General features: G+C 43.0%; 3 protein-coding genes across 7 annotated transcripts; all 3 read left to right on the top strand.

Moving 5' to 3' along the window:
* Nucleotides 1–4,489: 4,489 nt before the first annotated feature.
* LOC144715646 (EPIDERMAL PATTERNING FACTOR-like protein 5) lies at nucleotides 4,490–5,225 on the top strand. Of its 2 annotated transcripts, none has more exons than XR_013584677.1 (2): nucleotides 4,490–4,795; nucleotides 4,874–5,225. XR_013584677.1 is itself a non-coding variant. In XM_078590605.1 (2 exons), exons 1-2 carry the CDS (start codon nucleotides 4,699–4,701, stop codon nucleotides 5,107–5,109), a joined length of 318 nt encoding a protein of 105 aa, XP_078446731.1. In that variant the 5' UTR covers nucleotides 4,505–4,698; the 3' UTR covers nucleotides 5,110–5,225. The 2 variants fall into 2 exon arrangements, 1 of the variants encoding a protein (XP_078446731.1); XM_078590605.1 differs by having other exon boundaries at nucleotides 4,505–4,795; nucleotides 4,889–5,225.
* Nucleotides 5,226–7,170: 1,945 nt separating this feature from the next.
* On the top strand, nucleotides 7,171–12,245 carry ETG1 (E2F target protein 1 (ETG1)). Of its 2 annotated transcripts, none has more exons than XM_078590877.1 (13): nucleotides 7,171–7,398; nucleotides 7,607–7,720; nucleotides 7,803–7,910; nucleotides 7,998–8,162; nucleotides 8,402–8,494; nucleotides 8,570–8,731; nucleotides 8,887–8,955; nucleotides 9,037–9,150; nucleotides 9,749–9,951; nucleotides 10,291–10,426; nucleotides 10,917–11,150; nucleotides 11,248–11,315; nucleotides 12,060–12,245. In XM_078590877.1, the coding sequence occupies exons 1-13, from the start codon at nucleotides 7,225–7,227 to the stop codon at nucleotides 12,181–12,183; spliced, it is 1,764 nt and encodes a 587-aa protein (XP_078447003.1). In that variant the 5' UTR covers nucleotides 7,171–7,224; the 3' UTR covers nucleotides 12,184–12,245. The 2 variants fall into 2 exon arrangements, with proteins under 2 accessions (XP_078447003.1, XP_078447002.1); XM_078590876.1 differs by having other exon boundaries at nucleotides 7,172–7,398; nucleotides 8,841–8,915.
* A 1,532-nt stretch (nucleotides 12,246–13,777) lies between these two features.
* Nucleotides 13,778–17,853, top strand: LOC144715489 (uncharacterized). Of its 3 annotated transcripts, XR_013584647.1 has the most exons (5): nucleotides 13,778–15,255; nucleotides 15,343–16,127; nucleotides 16,249–16,333; nucleotides 17,070–17,200; nucleotides 17,623–17,853. XR_013584647.1 is itself a non-coding variant. In XM_078590421.1 (3 exons), exons 1-2 carry the CDS (start codon nucleotides 14,035–14,037, stop codon nucleotides 16,093–16,095), a joined length of 1,974 nt encoding a protein of 657 aa, XP_078446547.1. In that variant the 5' UTR covers nucleotides 13,778–14,034; the 3' UTR covers nucleotides 16,096–16,127; nucleotides 17,623–17,853. The 3 variants fall into 3 exon arrangements, 1 of the variants encoding a protein (XP_078446547.1); XR_013584646.1 differs by lacking the exon at nucleotides 17,070–17,200; XM_078590421.1 differs by lacking the exons at nucleotides 16,249–16,333; nucleotides 17,070–17,200.
* Nucleotides 17,854–18,439: the final 586 nt, after the last annotated feature.

The raw sequence follows: 18,439 nt of genomic DNA, 5'->3' as shown, positions 1-18,439 counted from the left end.
GTAAAATGATGTCATATCAGTTCAAATAAGAATTCTAAACCCTACATCCATAAAAAGTGAATTTTACCATTGCCTCCTTAGGGTTCGACCCCTTAAGCACTAAGGGAAAAACAAATTTTATTGATTAAGTTCAAAGACTCCTAATAACGACATATAAACACATACTTTTTGAGCTTGAGAATACTTTTTGTCAACGGAAACCAATGCATACATCAATATTCCATCTTCACTTGATATCCTTTTCCAGATTTATAGCTTGAGAATACATAAATTAGGACACACTCAAAACCTTGCACGTCTTTTTTTATTTGCATGAAAATTCCAAATCAAGTGGATTTGTCCAAAATTCAGACTTCAGCAAAGTTAGCAAATTCCATCAAACACTCAGCCTTCAGTTCAAGAACATCACAGTTATTACAATATTATTCTTTAAAATGATCAAGGTACCATCCTCTCCTCTAAAATTTGCTTTGAGATATTCTTTCTAGGTCATCAACGACCAATTTATCTCCCTTCCTCCATTAGAACTCTCCAATCACATAACAAATGGCACAGGACAGAAGATTCACTGGTCAAAATTTTAATGCTCTAACATCCAGTGCAGACAAAAGGCAATGAAAACAAAAGGTTAATATGAGACAAACTCCAGTAAATACAAAATGTTTCTCTGTCGCCATAGACAGAAACAAACCCACTAAACCCAAACTCAAAAAATCTGAGGAAAGAGAGTTTTCCTAGGTGGGTTTTTACAGCACCCGTCATTTTTGTACGTATGTTCATAAGAATGTCTGAAATAAGACGAAGAACAGGAAGAATCAATGAATATAATGTCAGTTCTTGACGTCGTTGCCTCCCCTGCTGGGTCCGGAGGGAGGTGGGCGCACTCGGGGGAGAAGCCTTCTCGGCGGAAAGATCTCCTTGATCTTAACCGGCGAATCCTCGCCGTTGGATCCTCTTGGCTTTCTGAAGAGCAAGAAATCTCCGCCGTTCATCGCCGAGGAAGACGACTGCAGAAGAAGCAAGACGAGGACGACGAGGGCGAGCTCTCTTCGGAGTCCTTTCATGGCGGAGAAGACGATCGTAAAGAACAAATGAAGAACTTTTAAGTTCTTTGTTTACCTCGTTTGGATCCTTGAAATTTATTTCTTGTCGTGCAAGAGACATGCACGCGGTTAAGTAGTAGAGAAAACCTCTAAAAGCGCGTGGTTGACTCACTGCCGTTGACTTTGACTCCTGCTTGCTGAGGCAGCTGGGTTGCACCGGCGTTGACTTAGGGTTTGGAGCATGACCGAAATGCCCTCGAGTCGGTGCTTTAATAATTTGAGAATTTTGATACTAATTAGTGGGCCGGCCTTGGAACCCTACTGGCCCAAGAGGGTTGACGGTGGTCAAACAGACAAGGGCAAGTCAACTAATTGGTTGACGTCATCGGTAGGGGAGTCTTCATGAGAGTGGAGTTACTTGGTGTTAAATCCTGGTCAGTAACAACAGATGTTCTTGCGTAATTTAGAGAGTCTGAGAGAGATATTTTGATAGTTATAGAGAGAGAGAGATAGATGTTGAAAGCGAGAGAGATAGATAGATAGATATTGGAAGGGAGATATATAGATACAGAGGGAGAGAGATATGAATAGATAAATTAGACTGATACTGATAGACAGATAAGTATTGATAGCTATAGATAGATATATAATGATAGAGAGAGATAGCTAGAAATATCATAATTTACAGAGAGAATGATAGATAGATATGGATATTGATAGACACATAGAGACATTTAAATAGATATAGATATATATATATATATATCAAAAAATATATAGACAGACAGAGAGAGAGAGAGAGATAGATAGATAGATAGATAGATAGATAGATAGATAGATAGTTATGGATAGAGAGATAGATAGATATGGATAGATAGATAGATAGATAGAGATATAGATAGATAGATAGATAGATAGATAGATAGAGAGATAGATAGATAGATATGGATAGAGAGATAGAGATACGATAATAGAGAGAGAGTGTGCGTCCCCTTTAGTTGGGGAACATGAACAAAGAGAATTTTAGAAATATTTAACAGTAAACTTGATAGACGGATAATATTTGTCAGGGATGTACAAAGAATAGTGAGCTAGGCCCTAGGTGTGCCCAGAGGAGGCTCCTGTGTTCTGCAAGAGTCCGGTCGCCGACCAGTCCTCTTCTGCTCTAACTAAAAAATACATACTTATACCTAGTTTTGTTTGGTTCCCCATTATACCAGTATTTAATTTTCACTTGCTGTTCTTACTCCTACTATTCATTATTATCGTCAATATCAATCCTCTTACTATTACTGTCGTCTTCTTCCTTCCACCGGGCTTGTGCTGTACATATTCAGATAAAAATAGGTGTAGAAATAGAGTTAAAGAAGTAGATATAGAGATAGAGAATAAGGAAGAGATGGAGAAATAGAGAGAGATATATTAGAAAATATTGTGGATGAACAGAAATGCAGATATAGATCGGATGCAAATCGAAAGAGAGATAAGTATAAAGTCTGAGATAGTGACGAGGGTGAGATGTAGATTGAGATAGATAGATACAAGTAAGGCTAAAGAACGCGGAGAAAGTGAGAGAGATACATGTACAGCTAAAGAACAAGGACAGAAGAAAGAGAGTGAGCTGCGTCTAGAGCAAGAGAACGAGGAGAAAAGAGAGTGTAAGATACGTATACAGCTAGAGAGCGAAAGAGAGATATATACATACAGCGCTTGAGAACTATAAGAGATTGAGATAGGTATGTCGCGAGGGAACGAGGAGAGAGAAATAGATACATGTAGCGCTAGAGAACGAGGAGAGAGAGACATGCAGAGTTAGAGAACGTGAGAGAAAGAGAGATGTAAAGCTAGAGAACGAGGAGAGAGACATTCAGAGTTAAAGAAACGTGAGAGAGAGAGAGAAGTAAAGCTAGAGAACGAGGAGAGAGAGAGACATGTAGAGTTAGAGAACGAGGAGAGAGAGACATGTAGAGTTAGAGAACGTGAGGGAAAGAGAGATGTAAAGCTAGAGAACGAGGGGAGAGAGAAACATGTAGAGTTAGAGAACGTGAGAGAGAGAGAGAGAGATGTAGAGCTAGAGAACGCGACAAAGAGAGATGTAGAGCTAGAGAACGAGGAGAGAGAGACATGTAGAGTTAGAGAACGCGAGAGAGAGAGAGATGTAGAGTTAGAGAACGAAAGAGGGAGATGTAGAGTTAGAGAACGCAAGAGAGAGAGATGTAGAGTTAGAGAACGCAAGAGAGAGAGAGATGTAGAGTTAGAGAACGCAAGATAGAGTGATGTAGAGTTAGAGAACGCGAGAGAGAGAGAGAGACGTAGAGTTTGAGAACGACGCAAGATAGAGTGATGTAGAGTTAGAGAACGCGAGAGAGAGAGAGAGAGACGTAGAGTTTGAGAACGACGCAAGATAGAGTGATGTAGAGTTAGAGAACGCGAGAGAGAGAGAGACGTCGAGTTTGAGAACGACGCAAGAGAGAGAGATGTAGAGTTGGAGAACGCGAGAGAGAGAGAGACGTAGAGTTAGAGAACGCGAAAGAGAGAGAGAGAGACGTAGAGATAGAGAACGAGAGAGAGAGAGAGAGAGATGTAGAGTTAGAGAACGCGAGAGAGAGAGAGAGAAAGATGTAGAGTTAGAGAACGCGAGAGAGAGAGAGAAAGATGTAGAGTTAGAGAACGCGAGAGAGAGAGAGAGAGAGAGATGTAGATTTAGAGAACGCGAGATGGAGAGAGAGAGATGTAGAGATAGAGAACGAGAGAGAGAGAGAGAGAGAGATGTAGAGTTAGAGAACGCGAGAGAGAGAGAGAGAGAGAAAGATGTAGAGTTAGAGAACGCGAGAGAGAGAGAGATGTAGATTTAAAGAACGCGAGATGGAGAGAGAGAGATGTAGAGATAGAGAACGCGAGAGAGAGAGAGAGAGATGTAGAGCTAGAGAACGCGAGAGAGAGAGAGAGAGATGTAGAGCTAGAGAACGCGAGAGAGAGAGAGAGATGTAGAGCTAGAGAACGCGAGAGAGAGAGAGATGTAGAGATAGAGAACGCGAGAGAGAGAGAGATATAGATCTAGAGAACGAGAGAAAGAGACATGCAGAGTTAGAGAACGTGAGAGAGAGAGAGAGATGTAGAGCTAGAGAACGCGAGAGAGAGAGAGAGATGTAGAGATAGAGAACGCGAGAGAGAGAGAGAGAGATATAGATCTAGAGAACGAGAGAAAGAGACATGCAGAGTTAGAGAACGTGAGAGAGAGAGAGATCTAGAGCTAGAGAACGAGAAGAGAAAGAGACATGTAGAGTTAGAGAACGTGAGAGAGAGAGAGATCTAGAGCTAGAGAACGAGAAGAGAAAGAGACATGTAGAGTTAGAGAACGTGAGAGAGAGAGAAAGATGTAGAGCTAGAGAACAAGAAGAGAGAGAGAGGGGAGGGACTGTGGACACACTGTACAGAGACAGAGACAAGCCAAGGGAGGAAAATGAGGATAGAGAGAGGAACAACAGTCCTCGGGATATCCATCTCTATCTATTTATGAAGCGACCCACAAAGGATTTCGCAGGTAAATAGCTAGAGCGAGAGAGAGAGAGAGAGAGAGAGAGATTCCCCGAGAAGTCCACACAAATCTGAACCCCCCGGCAAGCTCCCTTTCTCTCTCTAGATTCCTCCAACAATGAAGCGGAGACGGGCAACACCACCACCGCGGCCTTCTCTTTCCTTCGTCTTATTCTTCTTCTCGCTCCTCGCGCTGCCCGCCATGGCCGAAGCAGGTAAGAGTCTCTTCTAGAGAGAGAAACTCCGGGAAACTTGTTTTCTTCTCGGAGCTGATCTGATCAATCCCTTTGAAGATAATTCCTTCGCAGGAGAGAGAAAGCCGCTGTCGCTGGCGGCGCCGCTGGTGGCGCGGCGGCGCGGGCCGTGGCTCGGGCTGGGCTCGTGGCCGCCGCCGTGCTCGGCCAAGTGCGCGCGCTGCACGCCCTGCCAGCCCGTCCACGTGGCAATCCCTCCTGGCAGGTCCCTGCCCAGTGATTATTATCCTGAGACGTGGCTCTGCCAGTGCGGTGGCCGATTCTATACCCCCTGAAAGTGTAATTCTTGAACTGATGGTTTCGGTCTCGGTATCGGTTTTTGCCTGAACTTCGGTTCGGTCTAAGACGGGTTTCGGTTGTTCGTCTTCGACAGATTTGGTTTGCCGTCTCAGTATCGGTTTCAGTTTGATGATGAGAGTTCTCGGAGGAAGAGGAAAATTGGAATGGTTAGGGGGAGGGATGGGGATCAATTGAGGACAAGCCGCTTGAAGACGCGGTGAAGGGGTTGACGACCACGGGGATTGGGATTGTCGGTGATAGAGGCGATGTTAGGAGGTAGAAGGGAGGGGGGACGAGCATGAGCATTTCCAATAGAGCTGGAGGACGTTTTGTCCTCCGTCCTTTCAAATAATGTCATCTGTCATGTCTGGAGCGACGTACGGATGACCGAACGGAGAGCTTTTAGTCACCCGTCATTTGTCATCCATCCTGGATAAATGATGACAGAGATGACATACTAATGATAACGAAATTATTAAATATATTGATAAAAAACTGTAAAATCTTGTGAAAATTCTGCTAAAGGAAAAGTGTATTTTAAAGAAAAATCCCCTGTTGGTTTCATATTGTTCTCTTGTGTTCGTACACTTTGTATACGATTTAAAGTTGTCTCTTTTTATTTTGTTTATTATATAGAATGTTCTGAATATTAATCAGGTTTTTAAATATTAATTGTGTTCATACACTTTGTATACTCGGTAGATGATTTAAAGACGTCTTTTTATTTTGTTTATTCTGTGGACTTTTTGGAATACTAATCTTGATTTTTTTAATATTAATTGCGTTCATACACTTCAGGCATAATTAAATGCTCATGTTCACAACAGATTTGGCAATAAACAAACTGAAGTTTATGTCGATGGACGTTCTGAACTACTTGAAACGAATGTACCAACCTTGGGACCCATCCAATAACGGGGACAAAGGATTTCAGATTTAGGATTTATGCCTAAATGTCTCATGTCTACTTATATTTTTATTGAAGGCCACCGTTTTCGTCATCCATACGTTCATTATCCATTCCGTTTTTTGTAACGGAAGAAAGAAGGAACGGGACTGATGACGGACTCTTGACGATGACAAAACCAGGATGAATGGCCAATCAGACGAAACAAAATTGCATTGGACAGATAACGGAACGGAAATCCATTCAGTCCTGTTCCGTCCCTCAAAAAATGTCATCCATTGTTCTCCAACTCTAATTTCCAATGTCAAAACACCTTCTGGCTGCCCTCCTTAAACGAGGGCTACCTATTTACAGGGATGAGAAATATCTGATTGCCCTTGAGAGGTGTTAGGGATAGTAACAGTCTCTACAAAATGAAATTCAAAGTTGAAAATTCAAAATTACATACGGGTTCAAGAGATTAATTAAGATAATTTAACAACCGAGTTGAGTAGGCCAGTTTTTGGCCTGATGTTATTCGGTTTATACTCAAAATTTTAACCTAAAGATTAATCAATCTTTTGTACATATTTGTATTTATATTTTTACTATTATATTTATATCTATATTTGCATTATACGGACCTGTACTTGTATCTGTTTCTGTGGGGGTCCATAAATTTCTATTTGTCTTTAAATTCATTCATATTTAAATTTGTACTTACGTTTATAATTGTAAATGTACATACATTTCAAGTTGTATGTCTACTAACATTTGTATTTGTATTGATTTGTTGATTCGTACTTACACCTGTACTTGTATGTAATTACATTTGTATTTATACTTCTATTTATTGCTGGAATTGTTCTGTAAATTTATATTTGCATGTGTTCTTACAATTTTATTCATATTTTTATCCGTATTTACATTCGTATTTATATTTTTATTTATATCGGATATGTACCAAATTTTTGTTCGCATTCGTATTTTAATTTATTTATATTTATATTATATTTATAAACTGAATTTTTATTTGTCCTTGGGACTGATACGCTTAGTTGCTGACGTCAGCATTTTAAATTTGGCGGGAAAGGCGAGTTTTCCCGCTTAAATTCTCGTGTTCTTCCCCCTTTCTTCTAGCCGGAGAGAGATCGATAGAGATATATATATATATAGAGAGAGAGAGAGAGACATAGAGAGAGAGACATAGAGAGAGAGAGAGAGAATGGTGGGTCTGGCGTTCGACTGCCTGGCGAATCCTCTCGGGGCAGTACGAGTTACATTCGAGAAGGCTGTTGAAGGATCTCCTCAGAACGATCCAGCGGCGTTTGATTGCAAGGATTGGGGTGCCGTCGATGTCTTTCGCAAATTTCTGTTCGAAGAAGGGGGACTCGATCAGGTTAAATCATGCTGCTTTTACTCAAGTTTTCTTGTTTTGAAGTTTCCTTATCTGCCTTTTTTTATGTATCCTTTGTTCTTTAGCGTGGATCTGACCTCAAATATCGGTTTTTTCTTGAATAATTTTTAAATTTTGGTTATTTATTTTCAGTCGTTATTCGGTGATTGATATTTCGTGGATTTTTTAGTTTAACGAGAAATCATCACAGGTCCCCGTCTTGGATCAATCGAATATCCACCTGATTCGCCCCAACTCTCTCGTGCGATATAGAGGGATGGTTCAGGATATGCTTGGCAAAGAATTCTACATTGGGGTTTTTAAGGTATTTTCTCATGCGTTCGCGCATGTTCATGTCTTCTTTTATACTCCATTTCAGATGTTAAATTCTCCTCATCTATGTGCAGGATGGTTCGAACTGGAATACTAACAAGTTTACTGACGTACCACAATTTCCTATTCCCCCTGCTTCGGAAACTCGGCTCTGGGAACGACGCCTCTACCACTGTGTCCCTGTGAGATTTTCAAGAAAATTGCATCAATTTAGATTCCTTTAATTTGGAACAACTGAATCAAAATACTCAAATGCTAATTCTTTACAGGTTCCTGGCCAGAACTCATGGGTCTCTGAGGTTTCCTCTTCTCCTCAGTTTCATACAATCCTGACGAATTCCCATCTCTTGAATCACGGAGAAAAGCGAAGTAGGGATGAAAACGACGCGGCCATGGATCTTGAGAGGGAAGCGACTTCTATGTGTAAGAAGCAGGTAGGTTGACGCTTGATTTTCTTCAATTTCTTGGCACTCGTTTTCAACCATTTTGGATTTGTATGACCATATTTAAGTCCCTTATGTTGATTCTGCGAATTAATTTTTTTTGGTCACTCTTTCACCATAGTTTTTAGTCAAATTTCAGTTATGATAGTTAGTTTGAACAATCATCCAAACTCTATCGATTCACTGAATGTGAAATTCAACAGAAGAATTATTTAAAACTTTGTTCGCAGAAAGACGGAAGCTCTTCGAAGATTGACGGAGATGTCTCCTCCTCTGGCGGCAGTTACTTCGAGGCGCCCGCTTCACTGTCGTGCCTTGTGAAGGTTGAAGCATCTGCGCTTATTTACAAACTCCGACCAAAATTTCATGATAATTGAACAAAAAATTGTTTTTAATAGGTGTACGATTTGCCCGAATCAGATATCAAATTAAATGACGTGATCGAGTTCATTGGGATTTACACTTTCGATCCGGATACTGCACTTCACGAGAATAACGATGGCGACGAATTTCTGCACAGCCTCACGGAAGATGTCTCACTTCATTTCCCTCCAAGCAAGGTATATAAAACTTACATCACGGGATTCGCCTTTTTAAAAAATGATATCTTCATTTTCTTCTCGAAATTCTAAGAGTATTATTTAATATCAAACCTAAATCTTTCTTCAGGTTCCTCGTCTTCATTGTATAACCTTCCAGAAAATGACTATTCCAGATCTTGTGTCTCGTTCGTGCCCGATTGAAGTACGCATTGCCTGACTCGAACAATAATACGTATAATGAGGTTCTTCAGAATAAATAATAGTCTGTTGAGGATCAAATGATACATTTTTTATATAACAAATGATTTGACTGTTCTCTTTAGGATTTATCTTCCGCGGTCAGAGTTGTGCGCGAATCTTTACTCAGGCACCTCACGTCGGTTCTAGGAAACGACGGGCTCGCGGCCCAGTACACCTTGTTGCATCTTCTATCGAGGGTATGCTCTTTTTTTCATGCTATTTTATACACGATGAATCATATTTGCATGAACTAATGATGCTTTGTTTTTTTAATGCCATATTATATTTATTATTTACCATGTCGAGATGATCTATCGAGAGTGTTTTCTTTTCATGCCATATGAAGGTATGTTTTTATTATTTATTTACGATGTACCGTATTGGTATTGTCAATCGAATATGATTTATTTATGATGTACCATTATTGATATGGTATGTTTTTTCTTATGTCATATGATATGTGATGTACCATATTGATACGGTCGGTTTGCTTTATTCACGATTTACCATATTGTCACGGTCTATCGACGCTATGGTTTTTCTCATGCCAAATGGTATGTGTGATATACCATATTGAAACGTTCTATTTGCGGTATGGTAGTTCCGAGCCATACGATATACATGATGCATGGAGGGTATGTTTTTTGTGGCATGTGATATACATAGCATGCGACATTGGTATGGTCTATCGAGGGTACAGATTTTTTCATACCACATGATCTTTATGATGAATCGTGTTTATATGGGAAATCTTTTTTCGACGAAATGTTTCAATTCATCTCTTGTCTAACACAGGTGCGTGGAAGAGTGGACGTCATGGTAGTGGGGAAGTTCTCCTTGAACCTGACTGGCTTCACGCGAGAGAGCGCCTCAATCTTCGGAGATAATCTCAGCCGTTGGATCAAGGACTTAACGCCCTTCTCCGACGTAATCCCTCTCTCCGTTGCCTACCTCAACACGGCACAGCTCCGACCACGGAAGGATAATGTTACCGGAAGGTGACATACCCATTTCTTTCTGTCTCCATCGTCTATGTCAATGTCGTTCCATACCCATTTCCTTTTTTATCTGTTTTCAATCTCTATCTCCTACTTAATCTCTGTTAATGTCTCCTTTTCCATCACCTCTATATTAAGATTTCTTTAGATGTTCTTCGCTTTCATCGCTATCTCGTTCTCCATCATCTCAATTCCCATCACATCTATCTCTATCTTGGATTATCCCCCTCCCTCTCTCTTTATATAATCATCTCTATCTCTCTTATTATTCTTATCTACATTTGCACATCTAAACATGATGATGATGATGATGATGATGATGATGATGATATGTTGCAGGATGATACCAGGGGTCCTGCAGCTGGCTCATGGAACCCACCTTACGGTAGACGAGACCCACCTCGCCACCGGAGCTCTCAACTCAACCGGCGTTGAGAACGCGAAGCTACTCAAAGAACTCCTCCAATGGCAAATGGTAATTTCATCGTCTTCAAGTTTTAGTCCACCGACGGATGACGAGCCGTCATCCGCTCCGTCCAAACTCGTCCCCTCGTGTCGAAACCCGTCATCATGTTCCTTCAAAACCCATCATCCCGTTCCGTGAAATACGTCATCCCGTTCCAAAAAAACCAGTCATCCCGTTCTATAAAATCCCGTCATCCTGTACCGTCAACCCCTTTGATTGCGTGAAGTCCAAACCTTCCCGTCATCCGTTTCTGTCCTGGCCTTAAGGGCCCGGAGAAAGGTGGATGACGGATCCCATGTGGTATCGGGACTGAACCGGTATGGATGGTGCGACAATTCTGTATCAAATTCATCAGTATCAAGACGGTTACCGTTTAGAATGGAACCGCTTCAGACCTTTGGACGGATGACGTCCCGTCCCGTCCATAACGGTTACCGTTTCATCAATATATCACAGGAAGGGCCCCCTAACTTAGCTTTGATGAACGATTATTCTCCAGGTGGGGTACGACTGCGAGTATTACAACCTGGACATGCCCGCGGACGTGCAAGTGCTGGTGATATCGGAGCGGAGGTCAAACATCCTGCCAGCGGACGCGATCGTGCCGTTTCATCCCGAAGCGGTCAACGCTGCCACGTGGACCGTGCTCTCCGACGAGCTACCCGCGTGGAGATGGTACTTGGCGTCCTGTAGGACCCTCCATCATCACTCCGTCTCGCCCGAGATGCGGAAGGTGCGTAGAGAGACATAGCTAGAGAGAGAAAGTTAGAGAGAGAAAGCTAGAGAGAGAAGCATGGGTGAGCCTTGAATTAACAAGTGGGCAGTTTCAGGTCTTGGAGAATGACTTTGTGGGCGCCAGGCAGCTTGACAAGACCCTCCAAGGCGAAGACCTTAGCAGGTTCTCTCTTTTCTCCCTCTCTCACCATCTCTAGCCCTATCTCTATCTCTTTGACTATCTTTATCTCTTTGGCTTTCTCTCTCTAGTTCTATCTCTACCTCTCCCTATCTTATCTCTGTCTCGACTTCTCTGTTTCTATCTCTATGTCTACCACTTTCTCTATCTATCTGGACATCTATCTCTATTGCTTTGTCTATCTTTATCTCTATTGTTTTCTCTCTCTACTTCTATCTTTACCTCTATCTCTATATCGACGTCTTCATCTATCTCTCTATTTATCTCTGTCTCGACTTCTATCTCTATCGCTACCATCTCTATCTCGACATCTATCTATATCTCTATCTCTGTATTTGTGGCTATCTCTATATCTTTGTCTATCCTTTCCTCTATTGCTTTTTCTCTCTACTTCTATCTTTACCTCTCCCTACCTTTATCTCTATCTCAACATCTATCTCTATCTCTACCTCTATCTCGACATCTATCTCTACCGCTACATATAAATGTATTTCTATGCTACGTCTACGTTAGCTTTCTATCATATTCTCTAATGCTACCTTTATCTTCAACTCCTGACTTCCTATCTGCATCTCTCTTAACTCTCTATCTTCATTTCTTTATCTATATTGATCACCATCTCTCTCCATCTTATCCCGTCCCTATCTCTCTCTCTCCATATATCTAAGTCTATCACTTCTGCTCCATATTCTACTTCTTTCTCTCTCTAAGCATGTCTGGTAATGGCAGATGGGTGACGATGGGGCAGCTGCTCTCAGCCAGCTTTGGGGAGAGCCAGCTGACGCCGCAGCACTGGCAGATGGTGCGAGAAATGGAGAGGCTCAGGCAGGGGAGACTCCGTGTAATTCACTAAATATATTTTAACTTTACCTTTATATGGACCACTATGTATAATTCATGGTGCTTCCTTCGTCATCCCTTTCGTACCGATCCATCATCCGTCGTCGCCTCGAGACATTTCCTTCATTAGCCATCAGTCATCTGAGACGACGCAGGGAGTGTGAGGGAGATAGAGTGGTACCACGGCACTGTAGGGATCGGCATGTGTCATCCGTCACGTCACTCGTCACCATGACAGACATGTGACGGTGACGGTGATGGTGATGGTGATGGATGACGAAATGGTTGTGATGGGATGTGACGGTGACGGGGTGCCCAGGGCGTGTGACGTGACAGAATGGCTGTCATGGATGATGGCAGTGACGGAATTTTTGAAAAGTTAAAACGGACAGAAAATACACATAAAAATCATTATTTTTAATCTTTTCGAGGGCCTAGATTTCGCCACGTGACATGGCCATTTTGATTTCCTGGCATTTTGCACAGAAGTCCCTTTTTTTTTTGGCGCGCGCAAACTGACGCTGTCTATAAATTATTGAAGATATACCCCTCTGTTCAAGTAGGGTTTTATTCCCGTCACCGGTGACGGTGACGCCGTCATGTGACAGGGACATGACAAGATGCCCTATGGAGCAACGGTGACAGGAACATGACGGTTTTTTTGCATACGCTGGGACGCGCGATCGGACAGTGACGTGACGAAAGTTTCGTCACATCACTGTCCGTCACGTTTCGTCATCCGTTCCGTTACGTTCGGGGCGTCATGTCCCAGACGTGGCATTCCCTACACGGCGGCGGCAGCGGCAATGACAGTTGAACAACTGATGATGAAAGCATGACTACGATAAAATGTCTTTACGCAGACCACTATGAAAAATTTATTGTGCTTCCTTATCCTGCCTTTGTCCTACTTTTCGTACCAATCCACTGTATGTTATTGTCCCGAGACATTTCAGTCATTAGTCATCAGTCATCTGAGACGACCGAGACAGTGACGAGAAAGACTGGCACGGCGGCAGTGGTCAAATGACTGATGATGGAATGGTGACGATGATAAAAATGCAGAAGGACGACGGAATGGTGATGACGATAAGATGCCTTTACACGCACCATTATGTAATATCCATGGCGCCTCATTATCATCCCTTTTACACAGAGGCATTTCTGTCATCCGAGAGGACAGGAACGGAAAGAGGAAGAGACGAAACAGATGATGACTGATGGTGACGACGGCAGATGACTGATGGCGGAATGATGACTATGATATAAAGATGAAAGGACGATGGTCGAGACGAAGTGTGGACGGACGGACAGACAGACCTGGCTCGAAGCCAACTCCAGAATCCAACCCGTCATCCGTCATCAGTATCAGAACAACACCCCTTACGGACAAGACCAAATCAATATAATTCCAACCGTCGTCCGTCCCGTCCAATCCGTCATCCGACGACGAGCCTTATCCGCAGCGGCGACGGCCGACGGAGACCATCACCCATTTCAGCCAAAATCGTATTTTTTTCCGGGTTAAATAAACATTAATAATTTTTTTATAAAAAGGGGGCAAATGGATAAAAGAAAAACCGAGTATTATTGAGGCGGCTCGTCTTCCTCCCTTTTTTTTTCTATCATTCCTCTTTCCCTCTTCTTCCTTCCTTTCTCAGGCGGTGCTCGCCGCCGAGCCGCAACCATCATCATCATCAACGTCATCATCATCATCATCATCAACATCATCATCATCATCATCATCATCAACATCGATATCGGCATCTGCGTCGGATTCTTGATCGGGATTGTCGATTTGGGGGAAATTTTGTCGATTTGAGGGAGATTTTGGTTCGTCGGGGTGGGGTTAGGGTTCTTGATAATGTGCATACTCTGCGCGTTGCAGAGGGGGTCGCGGCGGGCGATTGGCATGCTACCATGGCTGGTGATTCCTCTGGTAGTGGTATGGGCGGCGTCGCAGATCCTGCCGCCAGGGCTGCGATTCGAGGTGACATCGCCGAGGCTCGCCTGCGTGGGAGTCCTCCTCGGAACGATCTTCTGGTACGAGATTCTTCTTCCTCTGGTGTCGGTTTACCGGGCCAGGCGCTGCGCGCGAGCTCGGGAGCAGCAGCTTAGCATGGCCGCGGAGGTGCACAAGCTGAGGAAAACCGCCACGAGACGGTGCAGGAACTGCCTCGCGCCTTACCGAGATCAAAACCCTTGCAGCGGGAAATTCATGTGTTCTTCCTGCGGGCATCTCTCGAAAAGGCCGATTTTGGACCTGAATGGGCACCCCGGAACGAGAAATCCCGGGTTTCTGAGCGATTTCTTGGGGAAGAACGGCTGGTTCTTGAAGCTCGGCTGCTCCAATCAGCATAACGGGGCTTGGGATGAGCACTGGGACGATTCCTTTGGCCAAGGACGCGTTTCTTCGCTGTATTCGTTCACCAGTGCTGTTTTTGGGAGGATTCTTGAGGTGGGTTCTTCTGAATCGAAGCGAGGCAGGGCCTTGAAGGTTAGCGAGAGTGTTGTGCAAGAGAGCAAGTGGGAGAAGGCGAGGAGGAAGGCCGAGGAGAAGAGGCTGGCGAAGCTGGAGAAGCAGATGCTTGAGGATGAAGAGAGAAGGCAGAGAGAGGAAGTGGCTCGGCTGATTGAGGAGAGGAGGAGGCTCAGAGAAGTGGTGAAGATGGAGGGCGACGACAAGGAGGAGATTAATGGCTCAAAAGAGGGGAGAAGAGAAGAGTCTGATAAGAGGAGAAGAGGGAGAAGGAAAGAGAGAGAGCTGAACTGCACAAAGAGCAGTACGTCTGAAGGTGAAGATCATGAACTGGCTAGATTGAGCAGCTCTTGCAAGAGCAGAAGTAGTTTAACAGTTGTTCCTGGTCAGAAATCCAAGCTTTTTGATGGGGGGAAGGGAGCTTCTTACTCTCCCACTAGTTTTTCCAAGGGGTGGAACGCTTTTTCAAAGGATTCTCATGCTGGGTTAATCTCTGTTACCAAATCGAGCAGACCCATCACTGGCTGTATGAACAAGAACCAATTCACAGGGAAACCGTCGCTTAACTCGGATGCTGAGATTTCTAAGCAAAATTTGACGCGTGTCGTAAGTTTTTTTTTAAACGCTTTTCGTTGAGTTTTTACTTCTTTTTTTTTTTGGGGAAGAGATTATATAACTTTGTTTCTACCCCAGGTTGCCACTGTTCCTCCTCCGATTACCACTCCAGGAAAATCATGGCGCCAGTTGTTTGCCAGGCCTTCTTTGCGCACTTTCCCGATGGAAGATGTTTGGAAAAGTCAGATCAACGAAGCAGATGAGAAATCTTCAGATACTTCAACGGATGCACCTTCGACGGATGCGCCTTCGACGAAAGTTTTTTTTCAAGAGAAGGAAGAACTCTTTCAAGATCCCTGCTTTGAACCAGATAGAGATAAAGGCGATTACATGCCAAATTCCTTACCTAGCATTAGGAAGGAATGCATTTCTGCGAAGAAGCCTTCTCCGATCGAATCCCCGATGTCGAGGTCGTGTTCATCCAGGGAAGATCAGAGTGCTTTGCTTAAGAGGCCGTCTGAGACTGATCAGGGTACGTGGCAGATGTGGAGCTCCTCTCTGTGCAAAGATGGGCTGGATTTGGTTGGTGGACCGACGAGCTGGCTTTCGGCCCTCGAACAGAGCAGAGTGGGGCAGGAAGGGATGTCTCATTCGCCTACTGATAGCTCTGTTAAGCCTTGTGATAATGTCTATGCTGGAAAACTAGGGGATGATGGAATGGTGATTCAATTCATGGCAGAGCATCATCCTCATGCTGGAAGAGTTGCTGTTCCTTTACACCCTTTTCCGGGTGATGTGAGAAGTCATCTGGCGTACCTTGGATTCCAAGGTGGCGTGCCTCGAAAGGCAGAAAGTTGCTTTCGACCCAATGGCTATGCTCACCCTCTGTGACTTTATCAGCAACCAGTAATTTACTTTTCCTGGTAAGCACCATGGCTTGCCTAATTATCTTTTTCTCTTTTCATTTCAAAAGTTTTCTCGCATGTGATTTATCCTGTTCTTAATACCTCAAAGTTGATACTTAACTGCACTTGCATCTATCAGGGTAGCTTTTTATGTGGATTGGTGGGAAGTGAACGTTGGGAGGGCAATTTGGCTGCCGTTGGAATCATTCTGAGGGAGACCTCGGGTAGGTCTCTGTCCAGAATGATCTTGGTTGGTTAGAGAGAGAAAGATGGGAAATGATATGTTCTTGCAAATGTATCGGTCGACAGACCAGATGTGAGGGAAATTCCAAGGTACACATCGGATTCGTGATGAAACCAATGTTGGGAACAACGTTATATAGAGAGATTGAGAGCTAGTCGAAGAAGAGGAATGAAAGAAAAGAAAAAGGAGAAGGAAAGGATCCCATCAATGTCTTGCAGAGGGTGGTATCACCTACCTGCAGGAATGGCGTTCGCATAGGCGATAGAGAGAGAGAGTTAGAGAGAGGGGAGAAGGGTAAAGTAGGTGTGTCTCTGTTAGAGTCCTGATGAGATAACCGATTCTTAAAATTGTAGGGTTATAACTATCGCTTTGTAAGATCATTAGAGGGACTTTTTTGGATGAAAGATCAACTTGTGGTTTCTTGGCACGAGTAGCTGTATCCGGCTCTCGTGAGGGTAAGAACTCTCGATTCGGAGGTTCTTGAGAGTTTCTTCACTTATCGTTCTCCCTTCTTCTCTCTTACCTCTTCATCTCTCCTATTCTCCTCTCTGCGCCTCGTCCCATTTCTTGATTTTGTTAGACCTCCATGGGGATCGTAACATCACAGTGGAATAAATAGCTGTATGATTGGCTATGCCAACCCCCTTAAATAGAGGTTGGGCCCACCCCAGTCTTGGTCTGGTAAAAAGTGATAACTTGGTATTTCCCATAGGTAGGCCCAGTATCATATCAGAAAACAATGATCGCAAGCCCAGGATTGGAGCCTGGCGGTATCTCCCTGTTGATTCAACAGCATTTTCTTGTCTGTTCTCCATAGGAGGGAGAGGGAGGCGACTGTAATTTATGGGTAGGGACACCTTTGCTGAAACATTAACTTCTATTTGAATCCCTGAGTTGCTGAAACACCTTTGCTGAAATATCAACTTTCTATTTGAATAAAAAAAGGAATGATTCACCAAAAATATTCTTAAAATAATACTGCGAGTTGGTTTTTTTTTGAAAGAACAATAGAAAGCATTGAGAAAAGAATGAAAGGTTCTTTGTTTTCTGCATATCTATTAAAGGGAAAAGTAATGTAAACACAAATGATAGGGGTTTGGTATTTTAACTCGTATCTTGCTCTATCTTTTTCATTTGATTCGACAGTATCTTCTGATGAGTGTGCCTCGTATTGCACTAGATAAACTACCTCATCTTTTTAGAAGTATCGCTTTTGCAATCTGAGTTTCAGGGAACCATCTCTCATATCCTTTTTTTGTGTAAAATCAGACGCATGGTCAACCTTTTGAGCTGGCCCGTACCTTTCGGCGGTGGTGACATGTTATTACCCCTCCCGAGGAAAAAGGGGCAGTGGAGGTTTGTATCTCTTTCTTCTTTAGTTTTCGTTATAGGACTGTCAGCATGGTTCCTGTTATCGTCCTCACAAGCCCTTTGTGTAACTTTTAGTGCAATTCACCCATCTTAAGCAATGATCAGAGATGGTGCAGTCATGTTTTTTTAGGATGACTTACTATGCAAATCATCAAATATAGCTAGCCTTTGATGGCGTAAAAAACAGGGCATTTTACATGGCTGTCAACCATGATGTGTGATGCAACGATTAATTGTGGTTGATCTTCATGGTTTGTTCCTGAATGTTATCAGATAATTTCTCCCTGACGCAGTACAGTGCATCAAGCGTGAAGTAGTCGTATTCGTGATTTGGAATGTCTCTTTGAAGAAGCCTCTTAGATTTTTTTTTCGAAAACGCACGGGAGCTAGAGTTTGCTTTAAACCAAATGAAAAGTTGATGGGTTTTGTTTATTCGTTGTTTATTATGGCCATGTCTACGTGTTTGACAATGGAGTCCGGATACAAACAGAAATGTCCAAAAGTCCGCATACAGAGTTTTCAAGAATTTGAAACATGAGTGAAAATAAATTGGTTTGGAATCTAGAGAGGAAAGAAGTCAGGAGTTAAGGTGGATGGAGGAGGAGATAAGTCTACTAGTGGTTGGTCCAAAAGTCTTTTATTCATCATGTGTAGGGAAAACTAAAGTACCCTGGATTATTGGGTCTTCACAGGCTCTAACAATCCATATTTTCAT

Source organism: Wolffia australiana, chromosome 19 (assembly GCF_029677425.1).
Source record: "Wolffia australiana isolate 7733 chromosome 19, ASM2967742v1".
Taxonomy (NCBI): Eukaryota; Viridiplantae; Streptophyta; class Magnoliopsida; order Alismatales; family Araceae; genus Wolffia; species Wolffia australiana.
This window is presented reverse-complemented; position numbering and strand designations above follow the sequence as displayed.